At 37.7% G+C, this 25,649-nt stretch overlaps 1 protein-coding gene across 1 annotated transcript in view; it reads right to left on the minus strand.

Moving 5' to 3' along the window:
* The window catches only part of itga2.L (integrin subunit alpha 2 L homeolog), a 70,313-nt gene that overhangs the window by 4,234 nt on the left and 40,430 nt on the right, over positions 1 to 25,649 (minus strand). The window contains exons 7-26 of the mRNA XM_018266172.2: positions 23,044 to 23,192; positions 22,182 to 22,332; positions 19,154 to 19,319; positions 18,074 to 18,150; positions 16,457 to 16,595; positions 15,237 to 15,382; positions 14,737 to 14,880; positions 13,130 to 13,333; positions 12,752 to 12,882; positions 10,388 to 10,527; positions 9,908 to 10,059; positions 8,157 to 8,267; positions 7,691 to 7,773; positions 6,051 to 6,192; positions 5,880 to 5,972; positions 4,760 to 4,836; positions 4,361 to 4,444; positions 3,770 to 3,872; positions 2,577 to 2,687; positions 1,571 to 1,675 (exon numbers count right to left, since the gene is read on the minus strand). Coding sequence (XP_018121661.1) covers positions 1,571 to 1,675; positions 2,577 to 2,687; positions 3,770 to 3,872; positions 4,361 to 4,444; positions 4,760 to 4,836; positions 5,880 to 5,972; positions 6,051 to 6,192; positions 7,691 to 7,773; positions 8,157 to 8,267; positions 9,908 to 10,059; positions 10,388 to 10,527; positions 12,752 to 12,882; positions 13,130 to 13,333; positions 14,737 to 14,880; positions 15,237 to 15,382; positions 16,457 to 16,595; positions 18,074 to 18,150; positions 19,154 to 19,319; positions 22,182 to 22,332; positions 23,044 to 23,192 — 2,508 coding nt within the window. The remainder of the gene's footprint in view (positions 1 to 1,570; positions 1,676 to 2,576; positions 2,688 to 3,769; positions 3,873 to 4,360; positions 4,445 to 4,759; positions 4,837 to 5,879; positions 5,973 to 6,050; positions 6,193 to 7,690; positions 7,774 to 8,156; positions 8,268 to 9,907; positions 10,060 to 10,387; positions 10,528 to 12,751; positions 12,883 to 13,129; positions 13,334 to 14,736; positions 14,881 to 15,236; positions 15,383 to 16,456; positions 16,596 to 18,073; positions 18,151 to 19,153; positions 19,320 to 22,181; positions 22,333 to 23,043; positions 23,193 to 25,649) is intronic.

Consider the following 25,649-nt stretch of genomic DNA (forward strand, 5'->3'; position numbering starts at 1 on the left):
TATCTTTAAAAATAACCCCTTTACTAGATCTCCTTATTGATGTTCTCAGGTTCCTGTCCGTGTTTCAAATAAGGGGTGGGCGTGTCCTAACGGTCCCTGCCAGAAGCACAGAACGAGGGAGGATGGCCAATCATAGCCCTGCAGTCATAAAAGCACAGACAGGCTTCAGTTCCCTATCAGGTCCTGCTAGCTTAGAGCTGCACAGCCTGGGAATTCAGGGAGCAGGAAGTGGAAGAGAAGGGAGGGATTATTAGGGTTTTTGCAGAAATATTCGATAAATCAGCCTGAAATACTACTTTTTTAAACACAATTCTTCTATATCTAAATGAGTATAATGCACTGGTATAGTCTTATTTTTTTCACAAAATGTATTACAAATTACAAATTTACCGGCAACTACATTGCAGGTAAATCTGTAATACAGGCCCCGGCAAGTGTTTTATCGGCTAGGCCGGTAAAATACTGGCCGGATGGCAACCCTAGTCGTGTCTCTGTTTCCCATACACCCCTGGGCTAACAATTGGATCAGTCCAACTTGGCTCTGCACATGGGTGGCCAATTGTGCAATGATCTGCTTGTCTGGCAACCTTACCAAATGAGCTGATCTTTTGCCCTATTCAGATATCATACTTATATATCATCTCCTTTTGCCTGTGCAAGAACAGGGCGAGGTGTAGAAGAAATGGCGTTGAATATGTGTAAGTGAAAAATTGCAGACAAGCAATATGTTCACATAATAAACTGTGTGCAGTGGTGTAATCATAGGGGTAACATTCACTACAGTGTGGGGACTCAGAAAAGTATAAAAAATTGTCTTCATTCTCTCAGAGCCCCCTCCAATCGATTTAAAAGCTCCAGCAGAGGACTTGGAAATACGTTTTTGTGGAGGTGAGTGAAGTTATGCCCTTGACAATACTCACATTTTGTTTTACCACAGGGCACCTCTGCCGAACACCCGAATTCCTATTACTTGAACTCCCCATACCCCTTTGAGATGAATCAGCTCCCTCTCTTTTTTTCCTCGGGTATCTACTTAGGTCATGTAATAAAAGGCACCAAGTTTGCCCAGGTACCGTTACCCACAGCAGGAAGCAATTACTGCTAACGTGTCTAAAGACAAACATGTATTGGTTGCTGTGGGTTACTGCACCTGGGCAAACTTAGTGCCTTTTATTTTATATGGGAATTTATCTATTATTGGGTTCCATGCCCTCTGGACCTTTTTGTAACCCATCCTCTGCTATCTAGAGCCGTGTTCCCTTGCAACACTCCCCAGCAGACTTATGAATGTCTAGAATAGGGGTTGCACATAAATGTTAACTTTAATGGGAAATTATAGGTGTAATATGTATGCCATTTGTAAATGAGGTGCACCTGCATCATTACAAATCTAGGGATGGTGGAGCATGAGAAATACATGAATTTATAGTCATAAAAAAGAATGCAATCACAAAAGCAAATAGAACTCTATACTTTACTTGTGTTCAGTGGCAGGAGTAAAGTGCAAGATCTCTTGCACCTAATAGTGTTAAACCTTGTACACACACAAGATACAATATAATAATCTTACCAACACATGGACAGCTTTTAGGTTCTCTTCTTTGAATGATGGTTTGTATGGAATTTTTCCTACGTGTGCTGGATTTATAACTGCATTGCAAGAAACACCAGTCATCTAAACACAAAAACAAACGAAACCTTAATATTTGCCTTACTCACAGTCCTTGCAACGTTTTGGATCCTACATAAAAATAATCTACATGAATGCAAACTGAATATTAAGTAGCTCTTGGTTGTTATATAGTTCTTATCACCAATGGCAGCCAATCAACAGGTAGCATTTAGTATCACTGCGTATGCGCTTCTCTGTCTCTTTCTTTTCCCTAATTTACATATGCAAATTGGAGGTTTGGATTCAATTCAGTATTCTGCCGAATCTTTCACAAAGGATTTGGGGTTCAGCTGAATCCTAAAATTCAGTGAATCCCTATTAGAAAGTGATGGAGTGTTGTTCAAGGTGATGGATGGGTTCTCCTGCAGACTTTTTACAGCACAAATCTTATATTATATATATATATATATATATATATATATATATATATATATATATATATATATATATATATATATATATATATATATATATATATATATATATATATAATGAAATATGCTTCATAGTTTTCCATTTGATTGTAATTATATATATATATATATAGTGGGATCAAGAAACTGGTGGTCTTTGAAGACATTTGGGTTTGGGGATGATAAGAAGTGAGATCCTATTAGTGATGGGCAGGCTGGCCCAAAAGCTTGCCACCTGTCTGATGTCAGCTCTGAAGACAAGTCCGGGTCTTCAGATTCCTTCTACCTACTTTTGGCAGGTTGAGAAGGGGAAGGTTAGGAAGGCCTGTGGATCACCAGTAAATCCCTGAATTGAATAAACACATTTGGAGCCAGAGAGACCCCTCATATTGATGAATGAAATGTAACAGAGAGAGAGCTGTAGTAGAAGTACATGATAAGACAAATAGTATTGTACAGCCATGACTTGGAAATATGCTTCTATTCCTCACCTGGTCAGTTTGGACTGAAGTGATGTACAGCAGTGGATTGTTTGATTTTGTGAACTGTGGTACGTTAATGGAGAGATAAGCTGTTTTTAGTGGAACTGTTCCAGTGCTAACCTAGAAACACAGCAAGAAATAGTTATTAGCATTGATGGAGAGTTGAAGCACTTCATTTTAATGTTTATATGTGCACGGCCTTGTAAATAACCCTTAAGAGTAACATGTTACTCACCAACCCCTTGGATGTTACACCCAATGGCCTCAAAGCAGGTGCCTATTCAGTGCCGAGCCAGGCCGGCTAGGCGCATGTGCAGAAGCATAAATAGACAGGGCAATAGCACAGATGGGGAGAAAGGGGACCGGACATGGGGTAGGCGACAGAAGAGGTACATGCCTGGCGCCCCCCAGCTTTTGCGCCTTGGGCATGTGCCTACTCTGCCTACCCCCATTTCAGCCCTGTGCCTATTTTTGAATTCCTGGCTTGGAGGCAAGTTTTGGTTGCATAAAAACCAGGTGCCAAACAGAGCCTCTTGTAGGCTGCCAGTCTACATAGGAGCTACCAATAGCCAATCAAAGTCCTTATTTGGCACCCCAGAAGTTTTGGGCATGCTTATGTTGCTCTGATGTGCATTAATCACATTACCATAATCCTTTCCATCTTATTGAAGCTCTTCAAGGCCATCAGAGAATTATTTTACTTAGCACACATTTAATTCTTTAAAACCAATACCTTTTTATGGCAACACTGGGTTAAGGGCAAAGATCCTTCTTTAAGTAATTTGCTAAATTTAACAAACACCTCCCCAGACAGTGATGGAAAAAATATAAATGAGCCAGATTCAGATAAAAGGCCTTGCATAAGTCAGCTGAAAGGGCTAATGGAGGGCCTGAGTCCTTATAGACCCTGGGGTTTTGCCTCTAGTGCCAATTTGTTATAGCATCCCTACTGAATTTCTCTTCTACAGCAGATAAAAAATCATTGAATTTAAGTTAAATGCAATATAAGTATATATCCCCCAAAGGGTTATGTTGCACAGTGGATCACCTTTGTAGTTTAAAAATGATCTCAGAGCAGCCTTTTCTCACCTTTGTTACTTTATTAGAATTTGAAATGCTTTTAGGCTACTGAAAAATGCACATATGTCTGTATATAAGGGTTTGTATCACAAGCTGATGATTCCTTTACACTTTTCACTTACTTTTACTGTGAAATTGAATTCTAGGCCAATATCATCAAATGTGTTTACCACCGATGGGATATTCAAGCCAGGAAACACTTCATAAAAATTTATGTTGGTAACCCTATTAAACAGAAAACAAATATATTTAATACATTCTCTATCAATGAAAAGGATCAGTCTATACTAATACTGGAACTGGTGTTTTGCTACCACTCTATAAAGCCCATAGGATAGATGATCATAACTAAACTTGAATATAAGAAACATTTTCAAATTCAAGTTTTTGTTCCCATTGGAGGAAATAGAACCGAATATCTTTGAGTCTTTTGAATTCTAATTTTTCGAATTGTTTTGTAATTTGAGTGTTTTTAAAAAGTAAAGTTTGTAAAACAAACGAATGGGAGAATGTGATTTGTGTGGCAATTACATTTTTTTCTGCAAAGTGACGTAATTGAGTTTTTCCAATTAATTTAATATTTGGATGTTGATACAGCCATAACTAATGAATGCTGGTCAATTGAATGCATTCCAAAAACCCGAGCATCATTTCCCCCCATCAATTAATTTGTACCCCCCATACATAATATTTCACATGAATGAAGGTTGCACCTTGTAAGGTGGATTTCCGCATCATACTGAACTGGCAACGTTATATTAACTGAATTGTCTTCTTCTCGAGCTTCTCTGCTCTCACTGTAAAACAAATGTTCATCCAATCAATGACAGTATGAGATATGTATCACATAGTATATGTCCTAGCACAATTATTGGATAAGTTATTGCTCTGTATAGACTCAGTGAAAAGATTGTTATTTTCAGGTTACTAGGTAATGTTCATACTCATTAATCTATGTATTTGAGGTGATCAAACCCCAATCCCCTTCCATTGAACATGTGCAATGGTTTCCAAATGATCAACCTCTAGAACTAGGGAACGTCCCCCAGAACTGGAAACGTATGAAACAGTACTGGAATTATAAGGACAAAATGAAAGACTATTAGACATACCTTGTTGCCTGGAAGTAAATAAATGCTGTATTCTGGAGATTGTTCAGATTAAAATCAAACCAAATGTCAAATATAACCTGAAAGTAGAGAGAAAGTCTTTTTGATGTATTGACCAAATAACATACCCTGTGCCATAAATCTATGATAAATGAGTGTGCCAGTTACTTATCAAATTGTTTGGTTCCTGGACCAGTATGCGATACTATGAGCCCATGTTGACACTTGCTTAGCACTACATTCACAGCCCAATGCTGTCCTTTATTTGATCATTTTAAACCAAGAGTAACAGAGTCATTATATACAGAAATGCGTCAAGTTCAGTTTGATGTGCCTCCTTTTAACAACGGATCAATAAAGATTTTGGATTTTAATGCAAACCGGTATATGGAAGTTCCATTTCCTTTCTTCCCCACCTTTATATTGGTGTGAGCTCCAAGGGCCTAAAGGAGGTGTGGTCCTGGGTGCGTTTGCACCTGCTGCACCCCCGGTAGTTACGTCCCTGTTCTCTCTCACCAATGTTGGGCATCAGACTTAAACGGGGATCTGGACCCATTTTATGAATTTATGTAAAATTATACAGAGTTATTCTCTGAGCATTTTTGCAATTTATATACATTTTCAATTTCAAGTGTTTTTTATAGATATTTTAGCCAGACTTTGAGTGGCCCTATCTCCCCCATATGTAATAAAAGGTACTATGTTTGCCTTTGCCTAAAGAAACCAATGAGATGTTTGTTTTTAAATAGGTGTCAGGTAAATTATTCTTGCTGATTGGTTGCTATAGCTGGACCAGTAGCCAACTTTTCACTGGCATATCTGTCAATGCGATTTCAGTGCACTTCCTGTATAGTCAGCTGACTCTCAGATGAATTGTAAGGATGTACCAAATCTAGGATTATGTTCAGAATTTAGAATTCTCGAGTTAGGAAAATGGCTCTGCCTCATATTTCATTATGGAATAAAAAAATCTTCTAGAATTTGCTGTTTCCCATGTTCCATCTGTTCTTGTTATTCAAAACTGGTGGGCAAAAAAACCCAGAACCTTACTGTATCCCTAGCATCTATTATGCACCGACAACTGACATCACAATAACAACAATGCACATGACTTTTACTTTACCTTTTGGCTGTCCTTAAGAAAAGGAAAACCAATTAAGCAGCTGACTGAATTTTGTGTGTTACCAACTTGGCAGAGCACCTCTGTTCCATCCCTCTGTAACACAAGCAAAATAGTTTAGACAAAGGCTCCTACAAAGGTGTAGGACAACATCAATAGCAATACGAGACTTACTGGAATTGTAGAGGATGCAAAGAACAAGTTCTCTGAGAATATGGCATTGAGTCTTGTGTTGTAGGCATTCTCCAGTTTATTGGTCAGTGTTACTTGGAACAGGAGGCGCCGGTCCTTCATACTGACAATGTAGGGCAACTTGCTGTGAAACACAAAAAGATACAGTTGGTGGAGCCACAGTGACAGGGTAGAATCACAAACATTTGTCAACGTTGATTATCTTTTCCTGTGTTTTATATATTTTTGCCTGTGCTCTGTATATTCTTTTCTTAAGGTAGCCATACACATAGAGAGCCGCTCGTTTGACGATTTCGCTAGGGCCCAACGTTTGGATCATAATGAATCCACAACAGGCGGTCATATCACAGGACCACATCAATCACCAGATGCGGCCGCAATGCAACTGGATTTTTAACACTGTTGATCAACATCTGGCCAACTTACGGCCAAATATCAATTGAGGAAGCCCGTCGGAGGACCCCACACACGAGCCAATAAGGTGCCGACTCGGTCTGTCAGCAGCTTTTATCGCCCCGTGTATGGGCAGCTTTACTGTTTTCTTTTTGTAATAAATCTCTTTGATGTACTCAATGTCTCCATCTTATCAATGAACCCATCACAGTTTTATCATTTTTCCCACAGCTTTACTATTTCAGCAAACAATTGACATTTATCGTATCACTTCACACAAGCCCATGTCAGATATTACTGTGCTTTCTATTGTTTCATTCCTCCACATTTCCATAGGGTCAATTCCATAAACATAATTTCTTGCATTTTCACTGTGATCACTGGTGATATCTTGCTTGAACAGACCTTACCATATGCACACTAGGCCTACAACTACATTAAAAGTCTCTAGACCAGTAATCTCTAACCAGTGACTTGTGAGTAACATGTTGCTCATTAACCCCTTGAATGTTGCTCCAAGTGGCCTCAAAGCAGGTCTTTATTTTTGAATTCCAGGCTTGAAGGCAAGTTTTAGTTGTGTTAAGTCAAACAGAGCCTCTTGTAGGCTGCCAGTCCACATAGGGGCTACTAAACAGCCTTATTTGGCACCCTCAGGAACTTTTTTCATGCTTGTGTTTCTCCCCAACTCTTTTTTTATCTGAATGTTTCTCATCGGTAATAGAGGGTGGGGACCCCTGATCTAGACTATACAATCACCGGGCCCGTATTTGTGGAGAGCCCACCAAGGCCTAGGGCAGCAGGATTTTAGGGGGCGACATGCTGCCCAACCACACCCACATTGGTTCAAAAACACTGGGGATGTGCAGGAGATTCAATAGTTTTTTTTATTTCCATGCACCAATCCCCATTGCTCTGGTCCAGATGATGAAAATTTGAGCGAATAAAAGGGAGGGGATGAAGTCGGGGAATGACAGGGGTGCCTGCTATGTAAATCCGGCCCTGACAATCATTCCAGTAACTATGAATGGAGTATTACTCTCGATATAGCAAATCTTGGACCACATGATGTATTACACTCGAAGCACTGGACATTAGACAGAAAACCTTTGTTGCAACTGCTTAAATGCTCTACTGAAAAGAGGGACACCAGACTAAGTTATTGCAAAAAAGTCTTCTAATTTGGTTAAATTGAACAATTAAGTACTTCTGAAAAACATAGCTCAACTTACATATCACTAGGTATCTGTTGAATCTGCAGAGAGAGGTCTGATATACAGATTTTGTCATCACCGCAGTCTTTCAGGAATGGAATCTGATAAAAAGCCAAAAAACTGTCAATTACTGCTGACCAATATTCAGAGTTCAGTAACAGACAGAGATAATAAAGATAAGAATTCAGCCAGCAAAAGCAGAAATGTACATATTAAAGTCCCACTTTTTCTTTTTATGGTTATGGTTTTGTTCCTTCAAAAAACAAAACCATGGCCATCCTGATCTCTGCCAAAAGGGTCCAAAATAAACCGATCCCCTCCCTGCCATCTTTTCCTAATGACAAGGAGGTAATTCGAGGGTTGACAGTGATGTTCATTACCTTAGTGTTCATGTGGGTTGTCTTAGTACAGTTTATTGAAATTGAATTTCAGGCAGATCTACTTCCATAAAGCACATTTGCTTTGCTTACATAACAGTACTTACAAACCATTCTGTGGAACTTGATGAATAAGGGTTCAAGACAGGGCTTGAGCCTGGATTCTGTGCAACGACATTAATCCGTAGAGCGAGAGCATTCTCCGAATCAGAAGTCTCCTGAAATAAGAGCATATATTTTGCAAATTATGAGACAGATATATCATCACAGACAACGGACCATCATTTTCAGACAAATCACATAATCAGCGGGTAGAGATACCTCAATTTCTTGATTTCCCTTAGTATTGTACTACACATAAAACTTGGAAGTGTCTCTATTATGTTATGAAAGAGAATTCAAGTTTTACATCTGGGCTGGCAGTTGGGGAGCAAGGGCTACTTCTGCTGAATCTTTCAGCCTGGATAGGTCTTCACTAGTAGAAGGCTGAGCGTGTCCCAGGCTGTGGGTCTAGATTTGTGGGTTTAGTGCTAGGGGTTCTTTAGATGGCAACTGTAAACACAAGTAAACATTGGAGCAGGACAGAGAGGACATTTATTTTGTTTCTCCGGCTTCATAGAGAGATATGTGGCAAGCAACTGTCCTTATTAAAACATCAAGGGGCAGATTTATCAAAGGTCGAGGTTAAAAAAACTCCGAACTTCGAATTCAAAAAGACCAACTGAATGGAGGTCGAAGTTTTTTGGGGTTGAAGTGGGCCGAATTCAGCCTACTTTGAATCGTATGATCTTACTTCAATCGTACTTTGTTTAGAAGTTTTTTTAACTTCAACCTCCGATCGCCCAAACTCCTCCAATTGCCTCCATGCAGGTTCTAGGAGGGCCCCCATAGGCTAAAACTGCACTTCGGCAGCTTTTAGGTGGCGAATGGTCTAAGTCGAAGTTTTAAAGTAGTTCAAAAAAATTCGACATTCGAATTTCGTGGTTTTTTCAAATTCTAATCGAAGTTGGTCTATTCCCTAGTCGAAGTACACAAAAAATAGCTGGAAATTCGAAGTTTTTCAATTTGAAACTGCACCTCGACCTTTGATAAATCTGCCCCTTAAACTCTTTATATTATTTAGGGATGCACCGAATCCACTATTTTGGTTTGGCCGAACCCCCGAATCCTTCGCGAAAGATTCTGTCGAATACCGAACCGAATCCGAACCCTAATTTGCATATGCAAATTAGGAGTGGGAAGGGGAAAACATTTTTTATCTCCTTGTTTTGTGACAAAAAGTCATGCAATTTCCCTCCCCGCCCCTAATTTGCATATGCAAATTAGGATTCGGATACGGTTCGGCCAGACGAATCCGAATCCTGCTGAAAAAGGCCGAATCCTGGCCAAAATCCCGAACCGAATCCTGGATTCGGTGCATTCCTTATATTATTACTTTGTGAAAATATTGTTTCAACTAAATATGCTTGGATTTGCCAAAAACTTTTTATGCTGCAGGTTTAGATAATTCTAAATAGTTATTCAAATATTGTTTCTTTTAGTTGTATCAGATGTAAGGGGGGGACAATATATTTTCTCAGAAGGAACACAACATTTAATTGATGTGACTTATAGCTTTTTCATACCATGTCTATCTATCTATCTATCTATCTATCTATCTATCTATCTATCTATCTATCTATCTATCTATCTATACAGCATCTATCTATCTAAAGTTCTATTTGACTAAAGAAAGCTATTTCTGATGAGAATTGTCTCTTCATTTTTGGTATAAAACTGGGATCAGTCATTGCATATGGCCTAGTTACTCTTTATCAATATTGTTATTGCTTTAAAACAATATATGTTTGTTTTTTACCTGAACATTGAACACGTGTTCAAAACAGCTTTCCGTGGGACCAATGACAATATTCCTCTGTAAGAACCGGTCATTGCTTTCCCTAAATTGTCCCCTAGATGTCACTCTCGATGAGAGAAGATCGGCGTCTAAAGTGGCGTTATACGTCACAGCTAAGAGGAAAGCGCAAATAGTTTAAGTAGCACTAGAATTGTCAGTATTCTATTTCTGATTACCAGACAAGTTCAGAATAAGCAGAAAGAAATTGAAAAGCACATTCTTTTTCTAGTGTCTCATTTTAAGCATAAAGAAAAGAAAATAATTCCTCTTTATCAAAGACAAAAAGTGTTAGACAAGCAACGCTATTGTATTAATTATTGTAATTGTTGGGGGAGCAATTCCAGGTGTCTTTTCTCTTTGTATGTGAAATATCTACAGTATATAAAGGTTTATATAAGTTAATGCTGTTATAATGACTAAAACACACGTAATGTTACCTACCTACTGAGTTCTGGGAATTGGCAGGTCTGAATACGGCACTAAAACATATTCTCACTGTCACTTCAGCATTCTTGTTTGTAAGAACGATTTGTTGTGGAATAAATAAAGCTTTCACTGACACGTCAGCTACATGCTGAGACCTGAAAGGCAAGAATATACTAAATATACGTATACATATATTTGAATCTGTTGGACATTCTCACTTAGGGGGCAGATTTATCAAGGGTTGAATTTCAAAGTACAAAATACTTTGAAATTCGACCATCGAATTAAAAAAACGTTGAATTTGAATATTGAATTCGAAGTTTTTTCAGCAAATTTGGCTATCCTGCGATCAAATAAAAATACAGTTAAATCATTCGAATCGAACAATTCGAACGATTTTAACGATCGAACAAAGGATTTTTATTCAATGTGCAAAGACTTAGAAAAATGTTGTACAAGGTCCCCATAGGCTAACACAGCACTTCAGCAGGTTTAATTTGGCGAAGTATTGAAGTCGAAGTTTTTTTAAAGAGACAGTACTTCAATTATCGAATGGTCGAATATTCGAATGATTTTTACTTCGAATCGAAGTCGAAGTACATTTAAAGTCGTAGTATCCTATTCGATGGTCGAAGTATCCAAAAAATTACTTTTTTTACTTTGAAAATTCCCTCGAATTCACTTCGACCCTTAGTAAATCTGCCCCTCAATGTTTAATTATCTTACAATCCCCCTTTTCAGTTGCATAAAAATCATATCACCTATACACAGGTTTGGGGTTGGTTATCCGGAAACCCGTTATGCAGAAAGCACTGGATTACAGGAAGGCCGTCTCCCATAGACTCCATTTTAATTCAAATCCAAATTTTAAAAATAGATTTTTCTTTTTCTTTTTTTTTCTGTTATAATAAACTAGTAACTTGTATTTGATCCCAACTAAGATATAATGAATCCTTATTGGAAGCAAAACCAGCCTACAGGACTTTCTAGCGGACTTAAAGAATAAGTAAACCTTAAAAATAAAAAATTGACGAGGATGCTATTCTAAGCACTTTTGCAATGTACATTCATTATTTTATTTTACTTTTAATTCCAAGATATTAACTGATACCTGTGCTGTTAATAAGAATTCTCAAATTTTTGGTGTAAAACACAATTCACCCCTTAATAAATCTGCACCAAAGAGTGTTTCATTATAGGTCCAATAATTAAGCTGAATGATTAAGTGCCAGAAATGTATGAAATGGTTAAAGGCGTCTTTGTACATATTATTTAAATTAACAATATGACCCCCTCCCAACACACACAAGGGGGCAAATTCACTAAGTGACGAAAATGCGCTAGCGACGCCTTTGCCGCACTTTGCCTGGCAAAGTTTTGAAAGGGCGCCGCTAACTCACTAAAATTCGATGTTGCGCTCAGAGAGGTGAATGGTAGCGAAGTTGTGCTAGCATTAATTCATCAAGCAAAGCAAAGTTACGCTAGCGATGCCTAATTTGCATACGGCGCCAAGTTAAAGTACAATGGATGTATATGTAGCAGCAAATACATTACACTACACAAGCCTGGGAATCCTTTCTAAAATAAAATAAAGTTGTTCTATTGCCCTACACATGTGCCCACTGTATAGTTTAGGTGCCATATGTAGGGGGGAAGGAGGGTACGATCTTTTTCAGCATAAAGTAAAAGACGCCAGCGTTTTTGGGACTTAGAAAAATTTTCAACTTTTTTTGAAGCAAGTCCTATCTACTCTGTTGCACTTCGCCTGGTCTGAGGTGGCGAAGTAAAGTCTGTCTCAAGAGGTAACGTTCAGTAAAATCCGCAAGTTAGTGAATTAGCGTAGTTACGTCCCTTCGCCATAGCGCAACTTCTTCTGGCGTAAGGGTGCGAAGTAGCGCTAGAGTAGGCGAATTTACGCCTGCACCCGTTAGTAAATCGCCGAAATGGCAAAATGACGTCATGCTGGTGAATTTTCGCTAGCGTTAGCCACTTCGCCCTTTAGTAAATTTGCCCAATGGAATACTTTCAATTAAAACAACATACACCTTTACATACACACACACATATATATATATATATATATATATATATATATATATATATATATATATATATATATATAGTGAATAAAGTACCCCTCATGTAAAATATAAGGATATTATAAGTTACAGAAATACCATCAGAACTCACTGTTTATAACTGATGACATCAGAACTCACAGTTTATAAGGATATAATTTACAAGATATTCATAGCTTTGTGTATATATATATATATATATATATATATATATATATATATATATATATATATATATATATACTGTATATTCGTTATCACCAGTAATTCTGCATGTCAATGAAATGTTTTAACAACTTACCATAGCTGAATAACTTTTCCATAAGCCCCCACTGATACATCATTTATCTTATCACCATTTAAATCCTGGTGTCCATCAACAGATCTGCCAAAGTACTGCAGCCCTGGGTTGAATGAAGAACCCAAAATTTTCTAAAATGACAGAATCATGAATTCTTTTAATATAACCCAGTGTATGGTCAAATAATAGAAGGCCATATAAAAATGTTGTTTTGGAATTCACTCATGCTAAAGATATAAAGAAAACATTTTATAGACTAAAACCAGGCATGTGCTATTTCAAAGAAAACCAGTCCAATGCTAATTGATTTTATTCAATACAAGATCCATGATTAAGGCCCAGGTAAGAAATTCACATGCTGACAAGTATTTTACTCACCTGGGAATATTTGGTTCTGATTGTGTTTTTGTTTCCATTGAAAATATAAATTGCTCCACTGTTCTGGTTTTCCAATGGTGCTCCTACGATAACATCATTATAACCATCCAAATCGATATCGGAGAGCTCTACTATGGCAGAGCCAAACCTAGTATTCTCCAGGCTTTTAGGACCTTCCAACTGTTCACGTTGAACTAAAATTCCCTTAAAAAGAGGAAAGTATACAACATCATCCTCCTAAATAAAATACAATTTATATGAAAATCCTAAACTGCACAAGGTTTTTAACTTCTCAAAATACTTGGTTGATTAAAACCCTTTTCTATCTATCTATCTTATCTATCTTTCTTATCTATCTATCTTATCTATCTTATCTATCTTATCTATCTATCTATCTATCTGTCTGTCTTATCTATCTATCTATCTATCTATCTATCTATCTATCTATCTATCTATCTATCTATCTATCTATCTATCTATCTATCTATCTATCTATCTATCTATCTTTCTGTCTTATCTATCTTATCTATCTATCTATCTATCTATCTATCTATCTATCTGTCTGTCTGTCTGTCTGTCTGTCTGTCTGTCTGTCTGTCTGTCATCTATCTATCTATCTATCTATCTATCTATCTCAATGCTGAGGGCTGGAACTTTCTGGTCTCTGTGGTGGAGGGCTGGCAATGGAAGGCAGTGTTGACCACTCCCCTTTTTAAACCACACTTATTTTAAACCACACCCATGTTACCACACAAACTTTTAAAGGAACAGTTCAGTGTGAAAATAAAAACAGTAGGAAGTAGTGTTCTGGCTATTATGTTAGACATTATGTTAGACATTATGTTAGACATCCAGTCACTCCGGTCTTTATACATTACATTACTAACTAACTATATTTAAACATTTTTTATTTTGCACAGCCTATCTATTTACCCAGTTTTTATTTTTATACTAAACAATTCCTTTAAGACCATGTCCACATTAATGGTGATAGCACACCAAAAAAACCAAATGGTTGGTGTTCACTGCAGGGATATCACCCATCACTCATATGTGAAAAATCATATTTAAACATATCCTAAAATCTATATGCCTCCTCCTCTCCTGTGGATAACACATTGCTCCTCCAGCACATGATTAAACACCTTGGGGACCCTCTAACAACAATTTACAAATACTAACAAACCCCTACAAAGCTCACATCCCACAGGCAGAGTATGGCACACACAAGGAACATAGGGCAGGCAGAGTATGGCACACACAGAGAGCATAGGGAAGGCAGAATAGAGCAGGAGACAGAGAAACCTATCAGGACTTCTAAGATGAACAGTTCATACTGTGCAACATACAGTGACACAATGCTGGTGCCCCTCCAGCAGTTTGTATGAGGTGTGAACAGATGAACACTCTGGGCACTTTTAGTCTTGGTATGAGGTGTGAACTGTACAGGGCTTTAGGGGTGTGATCAATAGAGGTGTTATAGATGTGAACAATGCAGGGGGATTACATGTGTGAACAATGCTGGAATTTACAGTCTAAAGAAATCAGTAAATATTACAACAAAGATGACATGTAATACAGTTATATGTTATACTATAGAGACTTACATCTCGAATAGAGAACATGTACACTTGCCCTTCTTCTTTCTTGTACTCATTCATGAACGTAGGTGCTCCCACTAAAAGGACATCAGTAATGGAATCTCTGTTGACATCTACAGAGCATAAAACACTTCCAAAATAGGAACCAATCTGCAATCAATAGAAATGTTGTTAGGATTTTTCCAATTTGAGCTTTTTGAGTTTTTTTTAAAAAAAAATAGCATTTGTAGACCCATTGAAAATTACACCATTTCAGTCTATAAAGTGAATTCAAACTTACAGTATTTAATGAAGTATAAATAGAGAGTTTAAAAGAAGTCACTAGCATTTTTTTACCTTCTTTCACCTGATCCCAACCCTTGATGAATAACAAATTAGTCACTAAGTCTTGAGGGGCAAAACTTTCTAATAACTGTTTACTTTCAAAATTGCATGCAATGGTTCATTGGATTTGCTATTCTCTAGCCAGGTTTGTATTATCTTCTCCATAAAAAATGGGTACCAACCTGCTCTCCTCTTTGGGTCTGAATGACTGACACATTTCCCTGGCTGGTAATATTATACACCACGACTTGACCGGTGTAGTCTGTTCTTGGAGCACCAGCAACAAAATGCACAGAGTTTTTCATATTTATAACAGCTACAGAATATCCTGGAAAGATAAAAACACATAATGCATTAATTTACTGCAATAATATCCCTTCTTATTTGGAGAAACTGTGCCCTAACTGTTTCTGTTTCTAGTGAGGAGATGTCCAAAGTCAATGGACGTGAGCCATAATTGTTGACATCAAATTCCACTAGATCCCTTCTGGATACTTTCCATTATTCCCATTTGTAAAAGAATGACATGACAAGTGATATACATTGAGCACTCCCAGTACAATGCAATGAAGTTACATTTTACATGTAGACCATGATGCAGTAACTTTGCTAAAAGTAATCTAGAAAAACTGGTCTTCCCCACCTTGTTACCACTAGTTACCACCACCCATTGCAGTCCAGGGCACAAAAGTTTGATATGAATGTGCTGACAGACTCTTATGTATAAGAAAATTCAACCGGTACCAAAAAGAGAGGAACCAAAAGAAAGTCTATGGCAACGCACAATCCATAAAAAAAGTGTAATTAATGTATATATTAGAATAAATTATGAACGAGAGAAACAATGGTTGATGTGATAAATTAACGGTGATGTCATCGAGGAATAAATAAATAAATAAATTCATAATTGTGAAAATTCAAAATCAAAATCAAGTGTCATGGTTCAATTGTTTTGTTTTCACCATAATTGAATCATGACACTTGATTTTTATCACATCAATCATTGTTTCTCTCGTTCATAATTTATTCTAATATATACATTAATTACACTTTTTTTATGGATTGTGCAACTCCATAGACTCACTTTTGGTTCCTCTCTTTTTGGTAACAGTTGAATTTTGCTAAAAGTAATCTTCTCATTCCTAAAATCAAGGCAGGATGTTGTTTCTTGAAAAGGAAACCTTCTGCCTATTTAAACTATAAATACAAAGTAGATCTACTACACATTCCACCTTCAAGAAGATTCTATAGGAACTAGGGATACGACAAGGTTGGTATTCTAATGGCCCAGCCAGTAAAAATGGTACTTGATGCCAATTCAAAAAGAAGCTGAGGACTCCTCATTGTTACCAGTGCTGATGTATAATGTCTGCATGTTACCATTGTTGTTCGTGTTCCTTACCTAAATATGAGCTTTGATTCCGATCATGCAGAACTTTTTCAAATGCTTTATATGGAAAAATAGAAAACTGCTTTGATTTTTCATGGACTACTGTGCCACTCCAATCGTAGGCACCGACAGCCCCCAACATCAGTGTTCCCTATCAGAACAAAAGCAGGCTTTTATACAAATTATTACAAGCAATAGACAATGAATAACTTACAGAATACCCATGACATTGGCTTAGTCCCATCACACAAGAAATGAATTAACCATTTATCCAGCCAACAGCTTCCATTCATTATCTGCTGTAAGGTGCTGGGCTTTGTGGGTACTACATATCAGTTACTAGGTAGGGATGGGCGAATTTGACCCGTTTACTTTCGCCAAAAATTCGCAGCCAGCCAAATGATGCCCATTAAAGTCTATGGATGTCATGTGGTGAATTTTTTTTTGACGCGTCTTTTTTTTCTGTCGTACGACGCCATAAAAGTCTATAGGCGTCAATTCCGCGGCGAAACAAGATGAAAAAATTCTCCAAAACTGGGTCATAGGCTGGATATCTATACATAACCTGTATTCAAATTATAAGCTACATGCCTTCTCCCAGCAGTATCTTGTGAATACAGAGCTTCTGAACACAGGCAGTGCTGTATTTATCCTGAAAGTGCTGGTCCTTGTGCTCCATTCTGGAACAGTAGGATCTGTATGTGTGGGTCTTTGGATGCTTAAGACAGTACAGAGTGCAAAGTGCAAAAAACATGGCATGTATTTTGCATTTTGCCCTCTACCCTGCCAATCATAAATGAGTCTTCTAATGTAGCAAAAAATAACACAAAACTGTTATGTTGGGGGGGAACAAAACTAATTATTTGTCAACATTATTTCTTAAAATGCACTGCTATTAGTGCTCCAACACTTGTACCTCTGTCCAGGGTCGAATTGGAGCCTTGGGGGCCCACCGGGGCTGTAAATGAAGGGCCCTCCTGGCAATCACCGGGGGCCTCCTCCCGACCTCCAATTCCCTGCCTGGCTGCCCGAATAGTAATGCTGCCCGCATGCGTGAACATGTGTGCTGTGCGCTGTAGCGCAGTTAATTATTTTATGGGGCAGCTGGAGCTGGTGTAGCAGGTCTGGGCCGGCCGGGTTTTTACCGGCCCAGTCCAACACTGCCCCTGTCCACTTACCTGTATTTAATTATATGCCTATTGTCTGAAGCAACAAATTCTGAGAATGTTAGTACACAAAAAGAAGACCAGAATCACCCCCAGGGATGTTATCAATATTATTAAACATATGTAATAATGACACAGATATTTTATTTGGCTGTGAATAGGACATTGGTCATTGCTTTATATGTTACTGTTTTTGATATTTTAGTCATTTGAAAATTTGTTTCAAAGACCTCTGGGAGTTATATGCAATGCTTATAGATTAATATTTTGACCTAGAATTTTAAGAAACATTTTAAAAACAGTTTTAATGTGAACGATATCAATTCTTGATCAAAAAAGGATGAACGTTATACTTTCTTGCAGATCACAGCTATAACAGATAAATCGCATCTTAAATGCAGCATTTAACCTTAGTTGCTATTAAATTAGCACAAAATTTTAAATACATTTGCAGAACATTTACCTGACTTTCTGAATACTGTGCACTGAAACCAACTTGGGACATTTCCATTTGAAAAGTCTCACCTCCTTGAGTGGTGCCTAAATCAGATGCATTATATTAGTAATCATTTACAACAGGTTTTATTTCAATAAAGATTCATTGGCAGAATATGGCAAAATAATAACTGTAGAACAATAAAGCAAAAAAAAAAAAACCCCAAAAAACATTCATAGTTTATATTAAATTACCCATATTGTATATTAAAGGCAGTGGCGTAACTAGATATGACTGGGCCCCACAGCAAATAATTTTTCAGGCCCCCAAAATGTTTAGAGGTTGACTTGTTTTTCCAATATTAATTGAAATTGTATATGAATTAGGGCCTCATGGGGCCCCTATACCTCCTGGGCCCCCCTGCAGCCGCAGGGTCTGCTTCCTCTATAGTTACGCCCCTGATTAAAGGATGTAGGATTTAAGGCCTAAGTGTGATACTTTAGAAGTAGCGATGGGCGAATAAATTCTCCAGATATGAATTTCCATGTTTCGCCAAAAGCAAATTAAATGCGGCGACAATTCACCGGCGTAAAATCCGCCACATCAAAAACCAATTGAATTTAATGCATTTGGACCAAATAGTTACTCAACAAAATTATTTTGACGCTCTTTGACTTCAATGTGTTTTGCAAATTTTTCGGCACAGATTCACCCATCACTACTAAGAAGTATGAATGTATTCTGGCCAATAGGCTGTTGTATAACTGTATGGATTATCTGAGAGGGAACACAAGAACTAGCCTATGAGCTATGTGCAATGAGCTTGGGATTGATTCTTGATTATGACTTTGGTCAAGTATTTACTGTAATAATAAAAAGTATACTGTATCCCATCATATCGAACATGGAACTAGGATGCTCCACGTAATAAAATCATTATAAGGTAGTCATCATCAGACGTCACAACACAGACTGTGTTTTACCAAAGGGTAAAACACAGGGGAAAGAAATAAAAAAAACCCTCAAGGAAAAATACTTTTTAGGACTTTTAGTCCTTAGACCCGTACATTCTACAGCGATTAAAATAATAGTTTCCATTTTCATTACCTTCGATACTAAAAATGCGTTCTCCCAAGGTTCCTGCTTTTTCTAACAAGGCAACCTCATCCGACACATTGAAAAAGAATTTCTCCTTCGGAACACTGGCAATGGACTCGATTTCTTTGATCAAGTTTTTGCTATCGATATTGTACCTGTTGTAGTAGCCTAAAACCTATGCAAAAAAAAAAAAAAAAGCAATGTTCATATAAAACAGAGAAAGCAACAAATGAAGACTTTTTGATGCCTGTGCCAAACACTAAACAGTAGGTTAGTGGAATAGAAGCTCCAAAACAACTGCAAGGTCAGTGGTTGTCCATTTTTGATGTCTATACTAATAACATCTGACAAATTTTATATAATATTAGTATTTCACAACTTACTTACCTCCAGTTGACTTCTATGGTGCACAGGCTTGTGCCTTCTTAGCCCTACCCTAAAACCAGCCCAGGCAGCAAATGGCCAGTAAGGTATACATAGGGTGATTGGAGGACAGTTTCACAGGGATGTCATTTAACAGAAATTGCATTTAATACAGACTAAATTATCTTCAGATGCTGTAGTTGTAGTTTAGAAATAAACCAGATGGAGCACAAGGATGAGCTACTGTATTTATCCAAAATAAAATTATGAGTAGCATCTGTTCACTTCAAGGAAATTAACCATAGAAGGACAAAAATACACTGAAATGTTTGGACTGGGAGAGTTGCACAAGAAACATTCTATCTCATGTTTCTATCTCAGGTTCTAGGAGTGTAGCTGGATTACTGCTAATGGATCCCAGCTGGGTAAGGCATGCCAGATCTCAGCAGCCACAGCTTGGATATACAATTCCAGGTCACGGGTTACTCGGGTCACACGGATTTGCTCCCAATAGAAACAAAGTAATGATGATTTTTGCCCCCCTTAGGTCACTTCACAACAATCCCTCAAATGTGATTCCAAATGCTTAAGCAGACATTGTGGGGGGTTGTTTCACTGCACAAGAACAACACGCTCTTCAGATGAAATAAATATCGAAATAAAGTTCACTCTGTTCTTAAAAATTTAAATCTATGTATAAATGTAAATCAATATCTTTTCATTATAATAAACCATTCATGTGTATCCATTATGCCTCCTGAACCTCATCCAACTAATAACTTAATTATACAGCAACAGGCTGCCAATAAAAGCAATAAATAATGCCACTCACACATAAAGTATTTCCAGTAGATGAATGGTTGTAGGCTATGTACTTCTGGCAAGTACATTGGCAATGTATGAGTTTTATGAAGAAACCAATGATTCCGGCATAGCTTCAATTCCAATGATCTCAGTGCTATGTGGTTCATGTAGCTACAGGAATGCCACAATTCATGAAACCTACATTACAGTTTGATTTGTGTAATGTTTTGTGCAGTTTTGCTGACAAAATACTTTTACTGGATTGATATTCTATATAATGCCTATTCACTTGCATTGTCCAACACTCCCCAGAAATAGATTAGGGGGCCGATTCACTAAGGGTCAAATATCGAGGGTTAATTAACCCTCGATATTCGACTAGGAATTAAAATCCTTCGACTTCGAATATCGAAGTCGAAGGATTTAGCACAGATAGTTCGATCGAACGATCGAAGGATAATTCCTTCGAGCGAACGATAAAATCCTTCGAATCGAACGATTCAAAGGATTTTAATCCAACCATCGAAGGAATATCCTTCGATCAAAAAAAGTTAGCCAAGCCTATGGGGACCTTCCCCATAGGCTAACATTGACTTCGTTAGCTTTTAGATGGCGAACTAGATGGTCGAAGTTTTTTTTAAAGAGACAGTACTTCGACTATCGAATGGTCGAATAGTCAAACGATTTTTAGTTCGAATCCTTCGATTCGAAGTCGTAGTCGAAGGTCAAAGTAGCCCATTCGATGGTCGAAGTAGCCCAAAAAAACCTTCGAAATTCAAAGTTTTTTACCTTCGAATCCTTCACTCGAAGTTAGTGAATCGGCCCCTTACTGTCCAACAAAATTTGCTGATAAGAAGCCCTGTGTATGCCCATGCTTATTAAATCTTTATTAATGTTAGAGTTTTATGGTGGCCTTACACCAACAAAAGCTGCCAACAGTAAAAGTAGGCAGCTTATTGGCCAGTATATGGGGCCTTCAGATGGACTTCCGCGATGGATATCTGGCCCGAAAATCAGCCAGTTGTCAATGAGGCAGGCTTAAAATTCCCATCCACCTGCATTCCTGGCCTTGTGATCTGATCAATGGGTCCTGGGGCCCACGATTGGATCAACCCGATATCTCCCACTCAAGGTGGGTATATTGGTGCAACATCTGCTCATTTGGCAACCTCTGCAAACGAGCCGATCTGCCCCTGTTTGGCCATATTTATAGTGTTGCTCTACTCGGTGTTTATATCAATTCTTTTCTATTTATGAAACACATACAGGATAAGATAGACAAGTTAATTTGTTTTTCAAGAACTTTTTTAATTACAAAATGGTAAGAAGCAACACAAGTGTTCATGTATTTGCTATGGCAATAATTTGTAGGGATAAGAGATATTAATATTGTTGCTGGTAGCTATAAACTTGGAGGTGAGCAAATAGAAAGAGCAAATGTGTAAAGGGAAACTCATCCTTTGGGTTGTTCCCCATGTGTGAGAAACCCTAGCCTGGTGCCCATTGTCTTCCCTGATTATACAAATAACACATACCATAAAAACTGCAATAATAATTCTGGAAAATGAAAAAAAAAATGTGTTACATTTCTATTTTCTATCTGTATTTTTGTATTTATAGATGTGTATTGACTTTGGTGTACAGATATGGGACCTGTTATGCAGAATGTTTGGGACCTGTTATCCAGAATGTTTGGGGGTTTTCAGATAAGGGGTCTTTATGTAATTTCGATCACCATATCCTATATCTGATTTATTTGATTAAAATGGAGTCAATTGACCTTCCCATAATTCGGAGCCTTCTGGATAATGGATTTCCAGGTAAAAGATTGTATATGTATTCGTATGAAGAAGAGGAAGGTTCTACGTACCGCAATGCCAAATCTTATGATGTTGTCCTTTTCACAGTCACCGATCACTTTTGATAAGAGTGCATTATCATGTGATTCACCATCTGTGATGACAACCATGACTTTGTTGGCATTTGGCCTCCCACCATATTCTTTAGAGAAGGCAAACTGTCTGCAGAGCAAAAGATGTTCAATTTCAGGAATACAGAGTTTTGACGCTAAGGGGCAGATTTATCAAGGGTCGAAGATTCGAGGGAATTTTCGAAGTAAAAAAATACAAAATTCAAAGTAATTTTTTGGATACTTCAACCATCGAATAGGATACTACGACTTCAAATTTACTTCGAATTCGATTCAAAGTAAAATAGTTTAAATATTCAACCATTCGATAATCGAACTACTGTCTCTTTAAAAAACTTTGACTTCAATACTTTGCATATTGAAGAACATGGCATATTTGCAGAGTGGTAGGTTTCTTACCTTAAACATGTTGCTCACGATACATTCATTTATCTGAATGGGCTAATTTAATAACATTTGTGATTTTAAGGTTTTTTTTTAGATTTTTCTTTCATAACTTGAGAAATTTGCAAACAAAAAAACGTTGTGAATATTTTCTAATTTGAGTTTTCCTATATTAATCAATTGAATAAATCTAAATTTCATTGAATAAACACAATCCACTTTTCTATAATCTTGTTTTTCCCTAAATATGTGGCAATAGTCAATCAAGTTTTGGAAAAGAAACTTGAATTTGAATATTTGAAAATCACCCAGCAAATGACAAGAACTAGCAAATGTATAAATCCATATGAAGGTATCTTCTTAGCCAATATGGTTGGCCCTAGCCCCACCACAAGTAGTCAAACAATAAGTCTCATACCTTGTAAAATCAATGGCTTTGAAAGTGTTTGTTTGAGTGCCACCCATTTGATCAATACCAGTTATGGCCTGGGCCATCTCTTCTTTTGTTTTATATGTATTCATTTTATACATCACACGGGGATCATTTCCATACTGGATGAGGCTTACCTACAAACAAAAAAATATAGGCAAGTGACTTCCAGCGAAAAATAGGCCTGCAATTAAAGGAAAACTATACCCCCCCCAAACAATGTAGGTCTCTCATAAAAGATACTGAGTAAAACAGCTCATGTGTAAAACCCTGCTTCATGTAAATGAACCATTATCATAATAATATACTTTTTTAGTAGTATGTGCCATTGGGTAATCATAAATAGAAAATTGCCATTTTAAAAAATAAGGGCCGCCCCCTGAGATCGTACGATTCACTGTGCACACATACAAACCACATGTAAGGTCACATGAGCCAATTAACAGACAGAGTTCTGCCTTTTGCTTCCTCGCTTCTTCCTGTTACAGTTAGAGTCGTAGTATTTCTGGTCAGGTGATCTCTGAGGCAGCACAGATAGAGTCACAAAATGGTGGCTCAAGGCAAGAGATGTAAAAGGGCAATATTTATGTAAATATATATTCCAGTTTGGTAAGATTCTTTAATATGTCATTCAATTTGATATAAACTATCTGTTGCTTAAGTATTCATTTTGGGGGTATAGTTTTCCTTTAATTTTGCTTATTATGTGATTATATCACAAATGGACACGAGTCTTCTAGAGACAAATTATGGCAACAGAATATTTGCTGCTGTGTCTAAGCAAAGCCACTGCCATCAGATAACCAAAGAATGAGGCGATCAAGCTTTTTTTATTCAAATAATGAGATAAATTCAGATTTTACTAAATAAGCCCCTAAAAAACTATGCTGATGCAGGTGTTTTGCCAACCTGACTGTCCAGCTAACAGACTACTGCACAAATATGGCAGCGACCCTCATAAAGGAACATGGGACATCAAATATGCAATATAAAAGCATAGGACAAGTACTTGTATCAAATTATAATTAGCAGGCTAAGAAATTGTTGTTATAGATCTTCATTTCTGGTGGCAGTATCTCTGAAAAGATCCATTTTATTAAACTTGAGTAATTTAAATAATGCTTTGTTTAGTAAAGTGTAAGGGAACAAGTTTTATCTATACATACATGGGTCTAAATGCTTCCTGTAAATCTCCTTATCAAGAGGAAGCAGTTTCTATATTAATATACCAGTGGTAAGCACCAAATTTAACTACTCAAACCTCATTTTTGGTGTTACTTATATACATACATTATTATGATTCTGATGAATTATTATTTACCATCAGAGCCGGGCCAACCCAGCCAGGCGCCCTAGGCAACCTGTCGGGCCACGACGCCGGCTCAATACTGTGCATGCACGAAACTTGGCTTCAGCGCACGCATTTACGCGAAAGATAACAGCGATAGTCGGGGAGAGACGGGACCGGACACGGGGTAGGCGACAGAGCAGGTACGTGCCTGGCGCTCCCCCAGCTTTGCGCCCTAGGCACGTGCCTACTCTGCCTACCCTTAGTTCCGGCCCTGTTTACCATAGTTTTTAGGAGATCCTAAAAAAATGTGAAAAATATACAAAAACCCTTGTCACTATCCTAGTAAAAGGTTGAACAGTTCAAGAATTACCTGTAGGATTTTAAAATTTTAGCTAATTGTAAGTATCTGAATTGTTTGACTCTTGGGGGCACATTTACTAAGGGTCGAAATGAATATTCGAATTCAAAAACGTCGAATTTCGAGATAATTTTTCGGTACTTCGACTCTCGAATAGGCCAAATTCGACTTAGATTCGAAGTGAAAATGCTTCGACACTTCGCCACCTTAAACCTGACGAATTGCTATGTTAGCCTATGGGGACCTCCTAGAACCTATTGCCAGTATTTATTTAAGATTGTATTAACTTACCTGAAACCCCCGGGCTGGTGCTCCTATCAGCAGAAAACTGCACCGGCCGGCGTTATTCCAGCGAGCACCATGGAGCGATCCACTTCTGTCTTCCGCTTTCTTTGCGTTCTACTACACATGCGTCTGCTTCTGGAAATTTGAAGCAAGAAGAAGCCAGAAGAGGATCGCTCTGTGGTGATCACTGGTATAACCCCGTGCCGGTGGAGTTTTCTGCTGATTCGAGCACCGGCCCGTGGTATCAGGTAAGTAACTACAATCACTTGGGAGTGCCTAACATTTAGGACCCCCAAATGCAGGATGCCTTTCATTCTCCTTTAATACAAATAAAATGCTCGCTAGGTCTTAAGCAGCAAGGTTTTTTTTTTGTTTTCTACAAAAATCCGAATTTTTCGGTACTTCGACTCTCGAATAGGCCAAATTCGACTTAGATTCGAAGTGAAAATGCTTCGACACTTCGCCACCTTAAACCTGACGAATTGCTATGTTAGCCTATGGGGACCTCCTAGAACCTATTGCCAGTATTTGGCTAAGTTTTGAGAAGTCTAAGGATTTTTTGTAAAATTGTACGATCTCAAAAATCTTAAAAATCTTTCGAATTCGACTTCGAATGTCAAACTAGCCTATTCGATGGTCGAATTTTGAAGTTTTTTGCAC

Source organism: Xenopus laevis, chromosome 1L, assembly GCF_017654675.1.
Source record: "Xenopus laevis strain J_2021 chromosome 1L, Xenopus_laevis_v10.1, whole genome shotgun sequence".
Taxonomy (NCBI): domain Eukaryota; kingdom Metazoa; phylum Chordata; class Amphibia; order Anura; family Pipidae; genus Xenopus; species Xenopus laevis.